General features: G+C 33.5%; 1 protein-coding gene across 1 annotated transcript; it reads right to left on the minus strand.

The window, feature by feature from the left end:
- Positions 1 to 10,465: 10,465 nt before the first annotated feature.
- On the minus strand, positions 10,466 to 18,416 carry LOC122600912 (2-oxoglutarate dehydrogenase, mitochondrial-like). Its single transcript, XM_043773689.1, has 9 exons — positions 18,208 to 18,416; positions 15,042 to 16,641; positions 14,677 to 14,903; positions 14,277 to 14,609; positions 13,570 to 13,816; positions 12,750 to 12,878; positions 12,121 to 12,336; positions 11,510 to 11,633; positions 10,466 to 10,935 (listed from the first exon to the last, which is right to left on the minus strand). The coding sequence occupies exons 2-9, from the start codon at positions 16,590 to 16,592 to the stop codon at positions 10,691 to 10,693; spliced, it is 3,072 nt and encodes a 1,023-aa protein (XP_043629624.1). The 5' UTR covers positions 16,593 to 16,641; positions 18,208 to 18,416; the 3' UTR covers positions 10,466 to 10,690.
- Between the last annotated feature and the right edge of the window lie 493 nt (positions 18,417 to 18,909).

An 18,909-nucleotide genomic window follows, 5' to 3' on the forward strand; every position in this document is an offset into this window, starting at 1 on the left:
TTACGATGAATCACATAGAAAACAAAACATCCCGGTGCAATGCACATGTTTCAACGGAAATTGTCAAATACAATTACAATTCACTAAAAAATAATACCAAATAGTTATTTCATAACAATTTTTACGTTTTAAAATTTATCAACAAGAAAAAATAACATTAAAGTTTCAAAAAGAATCTTGAAAAATTTAAAAAAGATGAAAAAATAGGTTATGTGAAAATATCATTTCTCTTTATTTACGGAAAATGATACATCATACTAATAATTCTCCCGTTTTGTGATCATAACACTTGATAAAATCACAATATGAGATTAGAAATAAAATGAATGTATTATTAATATTTTATTATTGTATGGATATTCACTTCCATATTTATGTCTTGACATATTCTCTAGAATATTTTATTAGAGCCTATAAATACAAGGCTATATTGTAACCCTAATTGATGATTAATAAGAATTACTTCTTCTCCTCTCTCAATTCTTCTCTCTATCTTATAATCACGTTATCAGCACAAGTGGCTCAAAACCCAACGTATATAATTCGGCCGACGTTTTTTTTAAGCCAATAACTTCTTGTTATAGGCCACATACATCCTCTTGTATCATCTTTAGATATTTAAGGGAATTAGTCCCCACTTGGCTAGCAATTGGTGAATAATTAATATTTTCTGAGAACTCATTACTTTGTAGAATTGAGAGAGGAGAAGATGTAATTCTTATTAATCATCCATTAGGGTTACAATATAGCCTTGTATTTATAAGCTCCAATAGAATGTTCTAGAGAATATGTCAAGACATAAATATGGAAGTGAATATCCATACAATAATAAAATATTCATAATACTCTCCCTTGGATATTCACAAGTTATTATACGCCAATATGGTGTTTGCTGCCTCATTAAAAACCTTACCAAGAAAAACCCAGTTGGATAAAATTGGTGAAGGGAAAAAGAGTGTAGCGCATAATACTCCTCCTCATTTGAATATTCGTCTTTAAAATATCAGATATCGATCTTGTATACAAATGACTCAATAATGTGCCAAGTTATTGCTCAAGCAGGTTTGATGAAGATTGATTGTATCGCTGTCTTGTTGATCATATGTTGAAATTAAATCTATCATTGTCTGAGCGGTCTATATACACCACATTATCTTCAAACGATTCCATTACACATTCTCCTCTTCTATCTTCATATTATAACAGAATGTATTATACTTGTCATATTTTGAGGTTTTTAAATTATTTATTAAAAAAATATTATTTTCCTTTACTTTCATTTTAGTTACCTGGTCTTTAATTTTGATTGATTGCCAACTGAGTCATCTTCTGAAACTTAAATAAACTCTAATAAAAAAGTTTTATACTACATTTGTTCCAAAGGTCCAGTATTTTGTTTTGTATCACATAATTTATGAAAAAGGTAATCAATGTGTTGTATCGCCAGGAATATTTGATATTTGATATATGTTAGAGGGGTATCTATGCAATAAATCAATGCTGGTAGCGGCGATGGGTGGTGATGGTGTTAGAATATTAACACATAAACATACAAGATCACGAATAAGCGCAACGGAAGAAATCGAAACATATATGCAATCACATTAATTAACAAAGAGAGAATTGAGACGTGTACCTTATATGCAAAGATCCAATTGAAATAATAATAATAAGATTATTATTAATGCTTAGGGTTTAAAGCAAAACTCCTCCACAATCGCACACTAGACACCCCGAATAATGTATGCTAGTACCCCGATCACGAACCTAAACAACCCTTTGTTTAAAACCCTAACTTAAAAATCGAAAACCGAAAACCCCTTTGAGGTGGGGAGTTCGGCCGAACCAAGAGAAGAGGGGGAGAGGAGAATTGTTTGTGAATTGAATGAATGAAAAACCTAGGAATTAGCCCTTGTATTTATAGGGTAATTTTAGGTTAAACATAACTTGGAAACTAAGCAACATCAAGGCTATGGAAAGCCTTGATGAGCCGTCCCCCATACATGGACCAAGGTCCAAGCCCACTTTCCAATTTTCACATTTTAATCCTCCTTTTTAATCAATTAAATATAATTAATCCTTTAACTATGTTTAATTAATTATTTCGTGATCAAACTAATTAATATATTACTTTAATATATCAATTGTTATTATCGAGTTACCGTGTCATTTCGTGTGACCCCGCAGGCTTAAATTATTCCCGGACATACAACTTATAATAATATGATCATATGCCAACAGATGGATGACGGTAACGGTTAACCGGTGTGGTTATTAATGTAAAAATAATTAATGTAAAAAGGATGATGTGATTATTTTAAGTGTTAATTGATTTATATTGTACATAATTTCATTAAAGTTAATATAACCTAATTGATATATTTGATAAATATTTAAATTAGTAAATAAAGGTTAAGGATAATTTTTATAAATAGGTTGGAAATATTTTGAATGTATATTGGATAAATATGGTGTATGAGTTGAAAAAGAGTTAATCACATTTTTTGTTTTAGTTTTTGATTTTAGTATGTTAGATCTAAAAAAGAAAATAAAGAAGAAGGAAAAGGTGTTACAAAAGGAGAACATAGTGAAATAGACGGCGTTTGGTTACGGAGTAATAAATGTGAAAATTTGGCAAGTTCCGGGACGGCTAGTATAATTTCTTCACTTTAATATAATATTTGCAAAAATTGTCAAATTTATAGACGAAAAATGTAATTTACTCATGAATTTAATATGAATGGGTAAACCGTAGTGCTTTACCTACTACATTGTATAGAAAAGTTAGAAAACAATGTGACATTACTAAAATAATTTTTTTTCTCTAGAATCTTTTCGTTCGAAAGCTACATTTTTAGCTCTAGAAATGTAATATGCTGCTTGTAAGAAAAAAACTGTATGCCTCGTTTATATAAAAAATTGTATGCCTCGTTTATATAAAAGTTCAATAACTACATTTTTAGCTCTAGCTCAAAATACCACACGATATTCTAGCTAGTTAACCACAACCCAATAGTAGAGGAGTTATACGTACACTAAAGTGTGAGAGTTCGAATCCTAGTAAGAGGGTTTTACCTATGCTATAGCCACTAAGATTAGGAGAGCAAACCCTATAGGGTGTAGACATGAATAGAACTTGAGGTGAGCGCAACCAAAATGGGAAGTGTTAAATCAATTATTTTTCCTATCTATAAAAAAAAGAAATCGATAATCACACGTTATTTAATAAGTAAATTATTTCACTAATGAAATAAAGAAAGAATCAATTAATCAAAGATGGAATGACAAGGACATAAGCCTTCTTTAGTTTCATAAAAGAGTGCTTCGTCAATGATGACATAAATCCCATTAATCATATCCTTGTCCACTCCGAAGGGTTCATAGGAGAGCTTCTTTACCAATGATAACGTATATCCCATTAATCCAATAAGCTATTTCTTATATATATTGTAAGTGAAGTGAATTCAACTCGATGTATTTGGGTTTTACTATTAAAGTTAGGAGGATAGTATGTTTTGGAGTTTTTTCTTGGACAAATTGTTTGAAAAGTAGTTTAACTTGTCTCAAATAGCTTTAAGGGGGTCAAAACAAAAAACACGTCATTTGTGGGCTAAAACTTGGCAAAAACATCTATTGAGAGGTCTCCATTATCTTTTAGAAGGAATTTTCCGTCTGTTCCATCTAAAAATTAACGGAGGCCCCCTAATAGATATTTTTCTCAAGTTTTAGCCCACAAAGCACTTAGTTTGCAATTTATTGAACACAAAAACTTTGGAAGAGATAGTTTATGTTACCCGTATATATGACAATCGACGTAAACATTTACATCAACATTATCTTACCTATAATATAGTATAGTTAATACGTATTAACTTATGTATACTCATTTATCTTATTTATTATTTTTCAAAGCATTTTGTGTTATGGATATTGTCAAAACCATTTTTTTTTAGTTTTTTAATTTAGTTAACTTAAGTTGGATAAGATATGACATAATGTAAGTTAACTTGCAAATATATGATAATGATATATGAATTCTCGTTAACCTAAGTTTAATTATATGGAGTTATGCAAAAATGATCCAAATAACCCTAAATCATACTTCACATTTTCATCTTAAGGTAAATTATGTCACATCACTTTATCTTGTTGGAAGATTATCCCGAAGCAAAACAAAAATTATCTCTTCCAAAGTGTTTTTGTTCTATAAATTCCAAACTACGTCCTTGGTGGACTAAAACTTGGCAATCGGAAGATATTCGTTATCTTTTAGATGGAACTAACGAAACATTCCGTCTAAAAAATAACGGAGATCCCACAATAGATGTTTTTGTCAAGTTTTAGTCTATAAAATAACGCGTTTTTTTATTCTGACCCTCGTAAAATTATTTGAGCCAAGCTGAATTACTTTTAAAATAATTTGTCCTTTTTTGGGGATTAATCACGGGAAGACCAACGTACTTTCCCATTTGTATACGGTTGCCCATTATACTTTTTTATTGATGAGGTTTACCGTTTACCCACATACTTTTTTTTTATACATGGTTGACCAATATTACCGACTATCACAGGTAAACTGGTCAACTTTGGGTCAACCGTGTACAAAAAAATAAAGTATGTGGGTAAACCTCATCAATAAAAAAGTATGATGGGCAACCGTGTACAAATGAAAAAGTACGTTGATCTTTTCGTGATTAATCAAAAAAAATAAGTGGCTAAAAAAAATATCTTATGGATGATCCCGCATACTTAATACATGCGAATCTTCCTTATCAAAAAAAGGACTAACAACCAAATATTTCATACGAAGCCCAAAATGCAAAAATTTTGAACATTTTGACGTTGTGGATGTTGCATATAATTGCAACCCAATAATAATGAATGTTGGTGTCCGATCTCAAAACTTGTTTTTTCTTTGTAACGAGGTCTTAAGACCCGTGCGTTGCATGTCCGGAATGAATTATATTATTTTCATTTTTAACGTGTGGTTTAAAAATGATCTATATTCGAACGATGTTGAGTTGTGTGTAAGAGTATAGTTATAATATAGACATAATTATGAAGATAGAATGTAAGGAAACAATTGACAATATAATATATAGTTGTGTTGATTAACAAGTACATGTTTACGAACGTTGATTAAAATTGATTAATCACGAGAAGACCAACGTATTTTTCCATTTGTATATGGTTGTCCATTATACTTTTTTATTGATAAGGTTTACCCACATACTTTTTTTTTGTACACAGTTGACCCAAAGTTGACCGGTTTACCTGTGATAGTCGGTAATAGTGGTCAACCTTGTACAAAAAATAAATATGTGGGTAAACCTCATTAATAAAAAAATATAATGGACAACCGTATACAAATGAGAAAATGAGTTGGTATTCCCATAATTAATCCCTTTTTTCTTTCAAGTGTCTAGCATCTTCTCTAGAGAGGGATGTATCTAGGACCTCAATTAAATGAAGAAATACAACGAGAGATGTTCGTTAATTGGTTGTTTCAAAACTCGTTATAATGTACAAAGATAATAATAATTTATAAATGGTCCCCTAAAAGTTGTGTTTGATGACATTTGAGGAGATTTTAGACGAATGAGTAAGTGACACTATGCAAATAAAACGTCATAATGAAACTAAAACATCACAATTGATAGACCAATAAATAACAAGATATGTCATGCAAATCTTATTAGGATACATCACATGCACTATTGTAATTGAAAAATGCTATTAAACTAATTTTCTATTTTGCCTCTTTGATTTGTTTGGCTCTTTGGACAAACCAGGCCAAGTGGGAATTTTTATTAAAAAGCCCCTCCAATCGTTTCCAACTTTCCATTCATATAGATTATTCGTACAAGTTACCTCTAGTGTTTATTATAATAGTTAAGTTATAATAGTATCCTAATGTTTATCTTTCTGGTTAAGACCGGTTGTTACGGTTGCTTAAAAGGTCGTTTTATATGACAGTGATGGACTGATAGCGACAAAAGATAAGTAAATGACATGTAGTTTCATAAAAAAAATTGCTATATGCTTCCAAACTAGAGTGATTATAGCTTAATTTTAACTATTGTCATAGAAATTCAAATAAATTACACACATCTTTTATTATACTAAAGCACAGTTGCTCTAATAATTTATCGATCAATCACAACTTTTGATTTCTTAATGTTGACTTTTGTTTTCAATTTTGACTTTAATTTACACTTTTTTGTTTTCCATCATAAAATTTACACTTTTTACCCAATAACTTTAATATAATAAATAAATAATAATAGCTAATATATATCCGATAGAATAATAGCTAATAATTATTCAATAAAATAATAACTAATATATATCCAATAGTATGTTCTATCATATATATATATATATAATATATATAAATTAAAACTAATGTAAATATATTAAGATTTTAATAGTAATTATACTATTTTAATTTTAATATATATACTAAAAAACAGTTGAACCAATGACTTATTAACCAATTATATCGCTTGATTTCATCAAGTTGACTCTCGTTAATGTTATCATTTAGTTTTATACATAATGCATTAATAAAAACAAATAACTAAAATAATTATTTTTACAATGTTATTAATCACAAGTATGTTTATATTTTAATTCTTACTTATCTTTCATAATAATATCACATTATCATTATGAGTTCAACTGGTTTCAAAAAATTCTATAATAGAAAAATTATCGTAGCATGTGCCTTGTGGAATGACTAAGGTAAACAATTTCATAAAATAATGATAGTGACGACCATGTGATTATTGTATTACAACTTGCAAAGTGTAACACTTAAAACCGTATATCATTAAAATTATAAGCTTTTATGAATTAAATTTATGAAAATCTAACATTAATAATATCGAAAACCTCGTGTCTAGTATTGGACACGGGTCTAAAATCTAGTACATGTCTATATATTATATATCAAAACTATTGTTTTATGAAAATAGCTCTTTATTTATCATTCCTAAAAAATTTAAAAAGTATTTAATCACTGATCAAACTTTTGATTGAACTATTTTGATTAAACTATTGAACTATTGAAGTATTGAACCATTAAACTTAAAAGTAAGGAAAAAAGTGATAGTAAAAAACGACTAACAAAATTATTATATAGCCCAATATACTGTATTTGTGTGTCACTTAAAATAGGACCCACAATATGTTGGTGGAAAACCAAGTCTTGATGTTTGAATGTTAAATAAAGATCCTCTAAAATTATATCAACTTTATTGGTAAAATTGAAAAGATCTTAATTATTAAATTAAAATCAAAGGTTAAGATTTAAATTTGATTTTTGAATTTTAATCATTGATTTCAATCCAATGGTTAAGGATTGTCCAACTTCACTTATGAAGTTGCCACAACTTTTGAGCATTCTTATCCATCTTGAATGTTTAATTGGTTCGGATGAAATGTATTTGGTAAAAATCTTTAAGGATAAGTGATTGAGTCATTAACAAAAGTAGTAATATATTGGTGGGATATGAGTGGATTACTTTTTAAGTGTCTTCTAGTGTAGATTCCTAGTATATTCCCAAAATCTTCAATATTTTTTAAGTATATTCCATAAATCTGTAGTATTATAACATTGTGTGGTTTGTCTCAAAGTTACCAACAAGCTTTAGTTGATTATAAAGTTTTTTTTTTTTTATCAGTAGTTGATTAGGGGAGAGGAATGGTCACGGCATGGCAAGCGGTTTGTCCAACCTTCTGAACGAACACTGCCGTCATTAACACGACATCAAGGCGTCATGGAGGTGGACAGGCTTTAAGCCCTGCACAGTTTGGAGGAAAATGTGACCGTTGAGAAGCTAGGGGAGCGTGTAGAGGTGGGGTCCAACCCTCATTTGACCATATTCAACTAAAAAAGAAAAAAAAAAATTTAACCCCTTAAATTAGCCGTTAGTTGTTTAAAAAAAAATACCCCTTAACTTATCTATAAATACCTTCTACATCTTTCATTTCATACAACCATTTTCATATATCATTTCATATACACCATCCATGGATCCAGAGCGGGGGAAAAATGTTAGCGGGTCATGAGCACCGACACGAGGCAACTTTCGTCTACCACGAAGAGTAGAACGGCCTCAATATCAACCTCAACAAGTTGACCCCTCACAATACTACATTCCCGACCCACCACCGACTACTATATTCCCACACGCAAACTCCGATCCAAAAATCAAAGCGTGGGCGATTGAGCAAAAACAGGCGATTGCGGCGAAGTATGGATGGGAGTTTAATGAGTGATTTTTATGTTTTTAATCTATCTACTTAGTTATCGTTTATTTTCATGTGTCAAACATTTTAATTTTTATTTGTCTAAGTATGTAATGAACTTTGTTTAATTTTAATATGTATGATTTATGTTTTATTTATATTGTTTTGTTTAAAAATTGTTTAATTAAATTAAATGTTAAAGAAAAAAAATTTTTGGAAGGGTTGAGAAGGTGATGAATTTCATTGAAAATGGTTGAGATGATTGGTTGGGAAGATTGAAAAGGAAAATTGAGTTAGAGATATTAGATTGCTGAAATTTGGGAGAGATGGAATTTTCAACCACAGCACTCCATTCCCCCTTACAAAGTATCCACAATTTTATGATACTTATTAGGTAATTGGGTAACCATCAACAAGTCATAAGGAGAACATAACATTTGGAATGTATGTTAGGCTAACCGGAGTGATAGCAAGAAGGGTAGCAACCCACTGGATTTCGCCCCTGAGTTGCCGGCTGCAACACCCCGAGGTAGCAACCCAGGATTGAAGCAACCCACAGGGTTGCAAGGGAGAGCGGAGGAATTGAGGGAAATTAATTAACATTCTTATTTTAATTATTTTCTCCTATATATATATATATATATATATATATATATATATATATATATATATATATATACATACAACTCCATTTATATTTCATACTACTATATTATATACATATTTAAATCAATCATTACCCTACTCCACCTTTCAGGCAATACCACTCCCTTTTTTACCTCAGGCAAACCCCTAGCAACCCAAGATACCACATGGCTTGCTGTGGTGAAAGTAGTCCAACCCCTGACAATACCACTCCAGATAGCCTTAGGTTGTTTTGTGACGCTTTTGATAAAAAGTAAAAATGAAATAAAAATGGACATGATGGAAGTTTTTGATATGTTTTGATAGGAACAAGAAACATGTTTACTCTAAAGTCTAACCATAACACATTTTTATTCTAAATTCCATCAAATTTTTTTTTTTGGCTCACTAGCAAACAAACTATACCAAGGCAAATGAATGATGTTTATCGACTAAGGTCCATTCTCAAGCAAATTGATTTATGAGAAGTCAATGGTCTTATGTACAACGGTGAATCAATTCCCGGACGTTCAATACACCGCTTAAACCCAACTAAAACTAAAAGCGTTTCTCAAAACAAGATAAAAATTAAAAAGATAATAATCATAAAACTAAAGTCAAAAGCACTCCGACTAATTAAAAATTTAGATGTGAATGTGAGCCTTGTTTTTGCCATCTAATAGCATTATAGGCCAAAGACATGTAACATAGAGATCTAAATGAGCCAAGGTACATTTTGACTGGAGCTTACTAGTTCTCATGGCTATCTGTCAAGTTAGGTCCCTGTAAATTAAACCAGTACCGTCAGCGTTACCAACTTACCATCAAATGTATCACAACGATAACTGGAAAATAATAGATCGAGATATATGACATAATCTGATGTGGGTGTGTCACGAATCATGACACTTGTAGAAGTTCCTCCGGAGTCCAGACTGGTCCGCAATACTTTCCAGCCCCTTTGTCACATACTTATTTCATTACCAGTATATATCTTGAAAAATGGAGTTAACTGGACAAGTCACTTTCTGATTTACCCAAGTAAATATTAAAGTTTGACTCTGAATTATTACTTTCTTGCCTGTTATTACTCATATGAATCTCCAGCGTCTGTTCTGATAACAAATACAACATGAGTGGTTCATTACAAATTCTACTAATCTTTTTTCACCAAGCTTCAGTCTAACTTTACATTTCAGTCTCCTGAATTTCTGATCATTGTATGGCATTGATAATCTTGACAAAAATCATTTATGCCCCAAATGCACACACTGACTGACACACATAACTAACAAAAAATTACTTAAAACCATATGTCAAATCACAGAATAAGATGTTTTGCAATGGCTCCCAAACAATGTAATGACTAATAAAGCAATCTCCTACAGTTAATAAACGCTTATTGGTCCCTGTATGTATGTAACACAACAGTAACATTCTCACCAAAGTAATAGGCAAAAGAAAAAGGACCAAAACCAGACCTTATAGATCCATTACAGGTTAATGTGTCGAGTAAAAGCATTTGCACAAGAATAAGACTAGTAACACCACAGCACAGAGAACAAATACACATTGATTAGCCACAATATAGCATTAATGTCATTTGATTTTGTATACGCATCTTAAGCGAACACACGTTTCTGGTGTAATTATTACACTCCTCAAAAAACCAAGGGCATACAGCAGAGTCTTGGTTAAAAGGTGGAACTAAAAGACGAAACCGAAAATGCTACAAAATGTTAGATTGACAACTACAGGTGACTTTCTCGTATCTCACTTTAACATTTGGTTTATAATTTGTAATGAACTGGGTCTAGCTAACTGTGGGATTGATGAGGGAATCAGATGTTATAGCTTTCTCGACAAGCTCTGACTGTTCTTTACCATGAACCGTATAGAAACCGGTAGCTGTGGCAGCTGATGGAGCACGACCCACATATTTGATGTCGTCTAAACTACCTCTATTAACTGCTTTCATGGCGGTTGCAAGACGAGGGGCGATGTATGTGTAGGCTCCCATATTCATGGGCTCCTCCTGGCACCATACAATCTCTGCATCTGAAAGTATCAATGAAAATGAGAGGCAATAAATACGTGCATCTCAGAAAAAAAGTTAAGTTAAAAATTGCCTATTACTATCGACTTTGTCTCAAATTATTTGGAGAAACTAAACCCCATTTACTTAAAAATGGTTCAACTCAGATTATGTTTAATCCACAGGTCAAACAGGTATTAAAATAAAACCATCTAAAAAGGGAACAGGTCACTCAGGGTTCACATCCTAAAATCGCAAGAAGTGAACCTTCAATGCACAAAACCTCCTAAACAATATTCCAAAAATTAGATTATTTGAAATAATAAAAAAAATTAGATTTTCAAAAACTAAAAAAATATTAGCAATAAAATTTGACGAGTTAATTAAGTTTAAAGTTATAAATAGACAAAAAGTGATTCAGTTCCTAATTGGTTTCAACCCAGGAAAAAATATAAATTAGAAAAGCCATGTTAATGAATTAACCAACTTCAACTTGTACTAAAATAACCCGAAGCTATTTCAAATTGTTACCAAACCCACCCAGCCTTCCCATCTTGACAACAATAATCATTAATATCTGAGAGTTAAATTCTATACTTGGATAACGCTTTAGTTCACGCTGTATGAGGTCATAAGGGAATGGGCAAAGCTGTTCCACACGACAGATTGCTATGTCTTTGCCTCCAGTTGACTTCCTCTTTTCATCAAGTTCATAATAAACCTGCAAATGCACTTGCGTTACAATAGCTATAACTGGTACTGCCATCATCTGACAACTTAGCCAGAGCAGCAGATAAAATTACCAAAGTGGAACATTTCATACTCATTGAAGTATCCAAATTTTTAAAAAAAAAATCACAATCTATATCCTATTAATTACCATTAGAGAAAACAATTGTTTATAAATTGGTTTTAAAACTTGTCATACATAATTCTACTAATTGTCTTTTTCCATGGTGGAATTGTTAACATTAAAAAACATGAATAGAGTCTTAAAGTGAGGGACAAAAAAGAGGGGTAAATATTTATCTTACATTTATCTACAGAACTAACTATTTGACCCATTAAATAATAAAATATCACTTTATCAAAACTTGAAACAAAGAAATTGAAGACTACATAAGTTAATTGCAATAAACATGTATGCAATCCAAAACACCAAGACTACTAAATATTCGAGATTTCAGTTTCGGTTGGTTACAGCATACCTTTCCAGAACATAGAACTAAACGTCTGATGCCCTCTTCGAGATCTGAGTGTTCGCTCTGATCCTTAATCAGGCGCTTAAATCTGGTTCCTTGTTTGTCAAAGCCAGGGTGGCCTTGAACATCATCAAACTCAGATAGATTCGACTTGCAGTCTTTGTGACGTAGTAAGTTCTTTGGGGCCATAACAATAAGTGGCTTACGGAATTCCCTATGAATCTGAAACATCACAAGAAACATGAGAAAGACAAAAATGAACTCTGAACCACGTAATGATGTTATGAAAAGGGCAAGAGAGGAAGGGGATAAAAGTCAAAACAAGTTCGGTTTTAAACAGATTCTTTTCAGAATACGTCACAACGGGGCAACGGGCCATGCCAGGTTGGGTTGAACCGTAAATTATATTTGTCCATTACAAAAACAATACCGTTACAATAATAATCCAAAATTTTGAATACAGTATTAGGGTATCTGAATCATTTGAAAAATTAAAGCAGACTTCCACCACCGTTCAACCCATTTGACTAGTTTTGCTTATGTGACAACCCGAAATTTGAGACATCCACTCCTAAGTGGGTTAAAACTTCAGCCTATAGCATAAACTTTAGACAAACCAGCTCAGAAAAACTCACCTGCCTACGAAGAACATGGAAATAGTTTGCAGGAGTGGTAACATTGACAACCTGCCAATTGCACGTTTGAATTTGATTGCGTAGAGTTGGCTCCATCTCAGGTATAACAAATGGATTGTCATCACTCATCTGCCACAATATTCAAAGTTCAGTGAATTAACATAGGAAGAATATAACCTGCCGTGCGCCATATTGTATGTGTTCATGTGTTGTAAAATGATTATATGCCATTGAATAATCAATCAGATAAACAATATTAACATGTACTGTTTGGATGTCCTTCTGTTGTGATAAATATTTGTTCGACTATTTAGCAAATTAGTCAACTTTGGACACTTAACATATAACACCTATATTCATATAAATTGTTAAGTATTTAAAACAAAGTTATGGCAAACTGTATTTGATCCACTGCAATATATCTTTCATAAACTTATTTCAACAAATTCTTTTAAAAATCAGCATATATGATTACAATAATTATGCCTTTTAATAGCACTATAAGCAAAGCTAACCAAGTAATCAATTTTTTTTTTAATGACAATCAGTTTTGTAACTGGTCATCTGAAAATGAAAAATGGACCCCTAAATAATCAGATAACCGTAATTATCATTGAATAGCGATCACTCTATCTGAATACTAGCATCTTATTATGACGACATAAAATTCACAGTAATCCGCTGATTAGTTTTAACACATACTTATGCACAACCAAATACACTCCAATTCCAATTCAGCACAATGCAGAATTTTTGCAGTCAAATTTATCTATAATACATAAACGACACACAAAACAGCTACTTTTCAAGAACAAAATACCTGAAGGAAGCGTTCCAGTCTTGCACTAGAATGTTCTGGACCCTGACCATCATAACCATGAGGCAGCAACAATACTAACCCGATCTGACGCAGCCATTTGGCCTCACCGCTGCTCAAGAATTGATCAAAAATCACCTGAGCTCCATTAGCAAAGTCACCAAATTGAGCTTCCCATATTACCAGCGAATTTGGATTCTCCATTGAGTAACCTAGTTCAAATCCAAGAACACCAAACTCCGAGAGAGAGCTGTATAGGGGGCATGAGAAGATATCAGAATTCAAGATTCTCAATACAAAAAAAAAAAGGATGCTAGATTCTTAGAAATGGCAAATTTAACCCATTTAATTCATATTGGTCAATTCAGAGCTGTCTATAACACAACCAAGTCAAATAAAAAAAGTTACCCACAAGGGAAGCAGGTCACCGGCTAAAGATCATTGTTAACAAAAACTTGTATCATTTTATCAGTTAGTATAATAACATAGCTTTTGTAATCATAACTAACAAATTAACTATATATAAAAGAAATGGTGACAAGCAAAGTGTTAATGGGTCAGGCAACATCACTCGTCACGTTTCAACCTATACTAACTATGAACTGTTTACAGCCAACCCTTTCCCCGGCCCACACATGTTGCCATCTCTAAGGATTAACTGTGTATATAAGACCGATCAGGTAGAATTAAAAACTATCATTGTAACTTACCTGTTGCTTACGGTAAACATTTCTTCATGTTGATTCATAACAACGTGGTCCAAAGGGCAATAACGCTCACCCGTTTCCTGGTCATGGATTATAGAATGCCTATGACTGAAAGTACCTCTTTCAACGTCTTGGCCACTCAACCTAACATGATTGCCTTCAACCAACAAGGTGGCAAAAGCAAGGGCTTCCCCAACAGCCCAGTCAACACCCTCACCAGTTTCGATCATCTTCAACCGATCGGCAAAAATTTTTTTAACTGCTCTGTGTGGCTTAAAATTATCTGGAAGGGTTGCAATTGCTTTTCCAACATTCTTCAAGATCTCTGGTTTGACCCTGCATGGCAGCATGACTTTTTAGTAAAGGTCATACGGTCACCATAAACAGCAAATACACAACTTACCCAGTGTTGCGAATACGTGAAAGCTGTTCAGGGGATTTGAATCCGGCCCAATAAGCTGAAAGCCAATCCCTTGTTTGAGGGATATAATCTTTGCTGGCAAGAAATTCTTCGTTGAGGATTGTAGTAACCTTATTATGTATTCTATCTATATCTTCTTTTGTAGCTTGACCAGTTTCTAGGAGCTTCTTTTGGTAAATTTCAAGTGCTGAGGGGTGATTTCGGATAACCTGTAACGATCAAAAACAATCGTAGAGTATACAAACTATACATAAATCTGCCTATCAAAATAATAAATACATGCAACAAGGGAGAATGTGTGTTCCGAAAGTGGTATCGCATTGACAATACGAAATAAGGAATATTACCTTGTACATTTTGGGCTGGGTAAACGATGGTTCATCGATCTCATTATGTCCAAATCGACGATAACAAATTATGTCAACCACAACATCAGAATGGAAAGTCTGGCGCCACTCTGCAGCAAGCTCACAAGCATGAACAACTGCTTCTACATCATCACCATTGACATGGAAAATAGGAGCATTCAAAGCTTTAGCAACATCGGTACAATACTGTGAAGATCTTCCAGACTTTGGATCAGTGGTAAAAGCAACTTGATTATTCACCACGATGTGGATGGTACCCCCGGTTGTATAATTTGGAAGTGCACTAAGATGCAAAGTCTCATAGACCACACCTTGACCCGCGAAGCTTCCATCCCCATGAATCAAGATACCCATGTTCTTGGTCCTATCAACATCATTTGAGTAATACTGTTTCGCTCTAGTTTTCCCAACTACTACAGGATCCACAGCTTCCAAATGACTTGGGTTTGCAACTAGAGACAAATGAATTCTCTTCCCACCTCTTGTTGGGCGATCATAAGATGTTCCAAGATGATATTTGACATCACCAGTTCCAGTGTAGAGCCCAACTTCTTCCACAGGCCTCGTGCCACCACTAAATTCACTGAAAATCTGACGTAATGGTTTACGCACAACATTACCTAAAACATTCAGTCTTCCTCTGTGAGACATTCCAATCACAATGCTCTCAACACCAAGATCTGCAGACCGGTCAAACATTTCTTTCATCCCCGGGATTAATGTCTCACCGCCTTCGAGACCAAACCGCTTGGCAGCAGTCCACTTGGTGGCCAAGAAGTTCTCAAACTGAGTGCTCCAAATAAGCCTATCAAGGATAACTTCACGTCGCTGACTGTTATATGCCATTAAAGTTGGAGTCTCGATTCTGTCTCTTATCCAATTACATTGTTCACGATTGGCAATGTGCATGTATTCATAGCCAATGCTCCCACAATATGCCTGCTCAAGCCTGGTTAATATAGCTCTTAGCGTCTGGACGGGACGATTTTCAGACAAAAAACCAGACATTCTCCATACACCGAGAAAAAACTCGCGGTCTAAATCAGCTTCACTGAAACCATACAGAGCTGGGTCTAAATCATCAGGAATCTCTCTCTGTTCTAGGCCTAAAGGATCCAATTTTGCCTTCATGTGGCCATAGACTTGGTAAGCTCTCACGAGCAATAGCAATCGCATGCTCTCCTGTATTGTTTGGCCTGATATTCCTGGGGATGTAGCAGCCTGGCCAACAAAGTTTCGAAAGAAATTGTCCCATGACTCATCGACACTATTTGGGTCAGCCTCCCAGGCTCTCTGAAGCTCTTCTAGATAGACACTACTAGTCCCGTCAAGAAAACTATCACTTAAACGTGAGAGTGGAACAGCACGGGGGACGGGTGCAGACTGTGCTTTTGATTTCAAAACTGTAGTATGGAATTCTTGGGTTCCGAAAGGAACAACACGTTTCCTTGATGCATATGATCCACCCTGTGACAACGTTCTTCTAATTGCAAGCTTTGCCACACTAGATCCAGCTCTAAACCACGTCATTTTCTTATACAAGGATTTTGATTCTCAGTTTCTTGACCAATCTCAAACCCTTTAAAATCAGATTCCCGTCTTTAGAATCAGAAGTGATGCAATATAAACTATATACAAAAGGCAAAGAGCATATCATGGTATTATAATAAACGATACACAGATAGCAAGAAGAGACAAAATGACCGGAAAAGATCAACATGAAGGTTGTCCCGAGTTTCTATAAACTTTACTTTAAGTTATTTTAGATGATTAACATTGACTTTGGCACTCCATCGAGAAGGCACTTTAAGTTATTTAAGATGATTAATATTGACTTTGGCACTCCATCGAGAAGGCGGATGCCCTTGTTTGCCACTACACATCCAAAACTCCATTTGTGAAACGTTATCCAAGCAACTCAGATAGTTGTCCTACTTAACTTCTTGTCCTAGAATCTAGATTCCTTTTTTTTTTACTGGTTCCCTTTTTTAACAGTTTAACTAACCCACTCAATAACTATTTACCAAGTATCAGCGGTAATAAAGTATTCGCATACAAGCTTGTTTCCATAACAACAATATAGGTTCAAATAGATTATAGATAACCACAATAAAACACTACAAAACAAAGGCTTTAATTTCACAATAATACAATATCCACAGCTAAACTAATATACAAACCAAAGGCCCCGCCCTACCCCTCTTTTAATATTAATGAGGACTCAAATAAACTGTCACATCATACTAATTTCCCAACACTAAAAATTAACACAACACGCATTCACGGTCCTCTCTCACAATCTCACCCCACCATCCCAACCGTCAGCCACGGCCACAACAGCAGCCAGATGCTATTCTTTTTTACATATTTTCATTTTGCCTTAAAACTTGAATAGAAGAGAAACTCTTTAAAAAATTATCAGTCGTTGCGCGCGGGTACTATTCTAGTAGTACCCGACTACTCGCAACTATATATAGGAAGTAACTCCCAATGCGGTCTTCCACGGGTTTTGGGTCCCAATACCGTCTTCGACGGTGTATGGGGGAGGTGCCATCTTCCACGGGTTTTGGGTCCCAATACCGTCTTCGACGGTGTATGGGGGAGGTTGATATGTAGACAGCCTTACCCCTACCAAAGGTAGAGAGACCGCTTCCAGGTTCTACCATGGGTAGAAAAGGACCTCCAGCCTTGCTGGGCATGAGGATCGAACCCATTACCTCTCTTTCCAGAGACATAGCTCCAACTACTTATACCTCTCTTTCCAGAGACATAGCTCCAACTACTTATCCAACCCAGTTGGTTTTACTCGCAACTATATATACTATTATATACAGCTTTTACCCTCCTCTCAACCAAACCAAGCACAAAAAATCGTTGAAAATCGCTAAAAATCCGCTAGAAACCACAATAAACCACCAGACGTCACCGCTTAAATAACCTAGATCCATACATATAGATACATATCTACATATATATTAGCTCAAAATTACAGTATTACTTATCAAATAAAGCCTAGAAATTACTGTGGCATTGTCCTAACATTCAGTTACCACTACAGTACATATAGCTTCCAATCCCAGTAAAGATATAATGAAAAGTTAAAAAAATATTATTAAACATTACTACAGTATTAATTAATAAATACCTTTTTTTTTACTGTATGCTTAAATTGATGATTTACTGACTGGTGAAGTAAAAATAAATAGAGATGATTGTTTATGGATACATTGCGCTGAGACAAAGTTCGGTGATTTTTTTTTTTTTTTTTTTTTTTTTTGTAATTTTGAAATAGGGAAGAACAACTTCTGCTTCTACTTCTAGAAAGAAAGAAAGAAATGACCGATTAATGTTTCTTTTTTAAGTTAATCCCCTTGTGCTTTACTTTTTGTCATTTACACTCCCTTAGCTTATTAAAAAGGACGAAAGTAAGTACCCATGTGTTGCGATGGTGAGATGGTGGGGTAATATGTCATAAAGTGTAATAGGTCATAGAGTGTGAGAACCAAATGTCTTAAAGGTACGGGTTCCGCCCTCATATTTAAAAATTCGTCGAAAGTATATCGAATGACATCTTTAATGAAAGAACATGAAATTTTAAGAACACCCATATAATTTTTATAATCTGTCGATGTACGGTTTTTAAGATAAAAGATTTTGAATGAATTAGAGGAATAAATGATTTATGGAGGAGAGAGAGAAAAAAAAAGAATTGTTGAGATTTAAAGAGAGAGAAAGGATATTATAATTATTTTAGATAAATATAGAATAAATAGAAGGGCATTTTGGGAAAGTAAATGTTGAAACTTAAAATTTAGAATTTGCTTTATAATATCTTCTATGTACTAAA

Source organism: Erigeron canadensis, chromosome 5 (assembly GCF_010389155.1).
Source record: "Erigeron canadensis isolate Cc75 chromosome 5, C_canadensis_v1, whole genome shotgun sequence".
In the NCBI taxonomy this organism is placed as follows: domain Eukaryota; kingdom Viridiplantae; phylum Streptophyta; class Magnoliopsida; order Asterales; family Asteraceae; genus Erigeron; species Erigeron canadensis.

Excerpts from the sequence above, each read along its gene's own strand:
- LOC122600912 (XM_043773689.1), bottom strand. The coding sequence starts at position 16,592 with ATGACGTGGTTTAGAGCTGGATCTAGTGTGGCAAAGCTTGCAATTAGA. Across the intron at positions 13,817-14,276 it reads ATGTTTACCGTAAGCAACAG|CTCTCTCTCGGAGTTTGGTG; the intron begins GTAAGTTACAAT and ends CCCCCTATACAG. Across the intron at positions 12,879-13,569 it reads GACTGGAACGCTTCCTTCAG|ATGAGTGATGACAATCCATT; the intron begins GTATTTTGTTCT and ends ATATTGTGGCAG.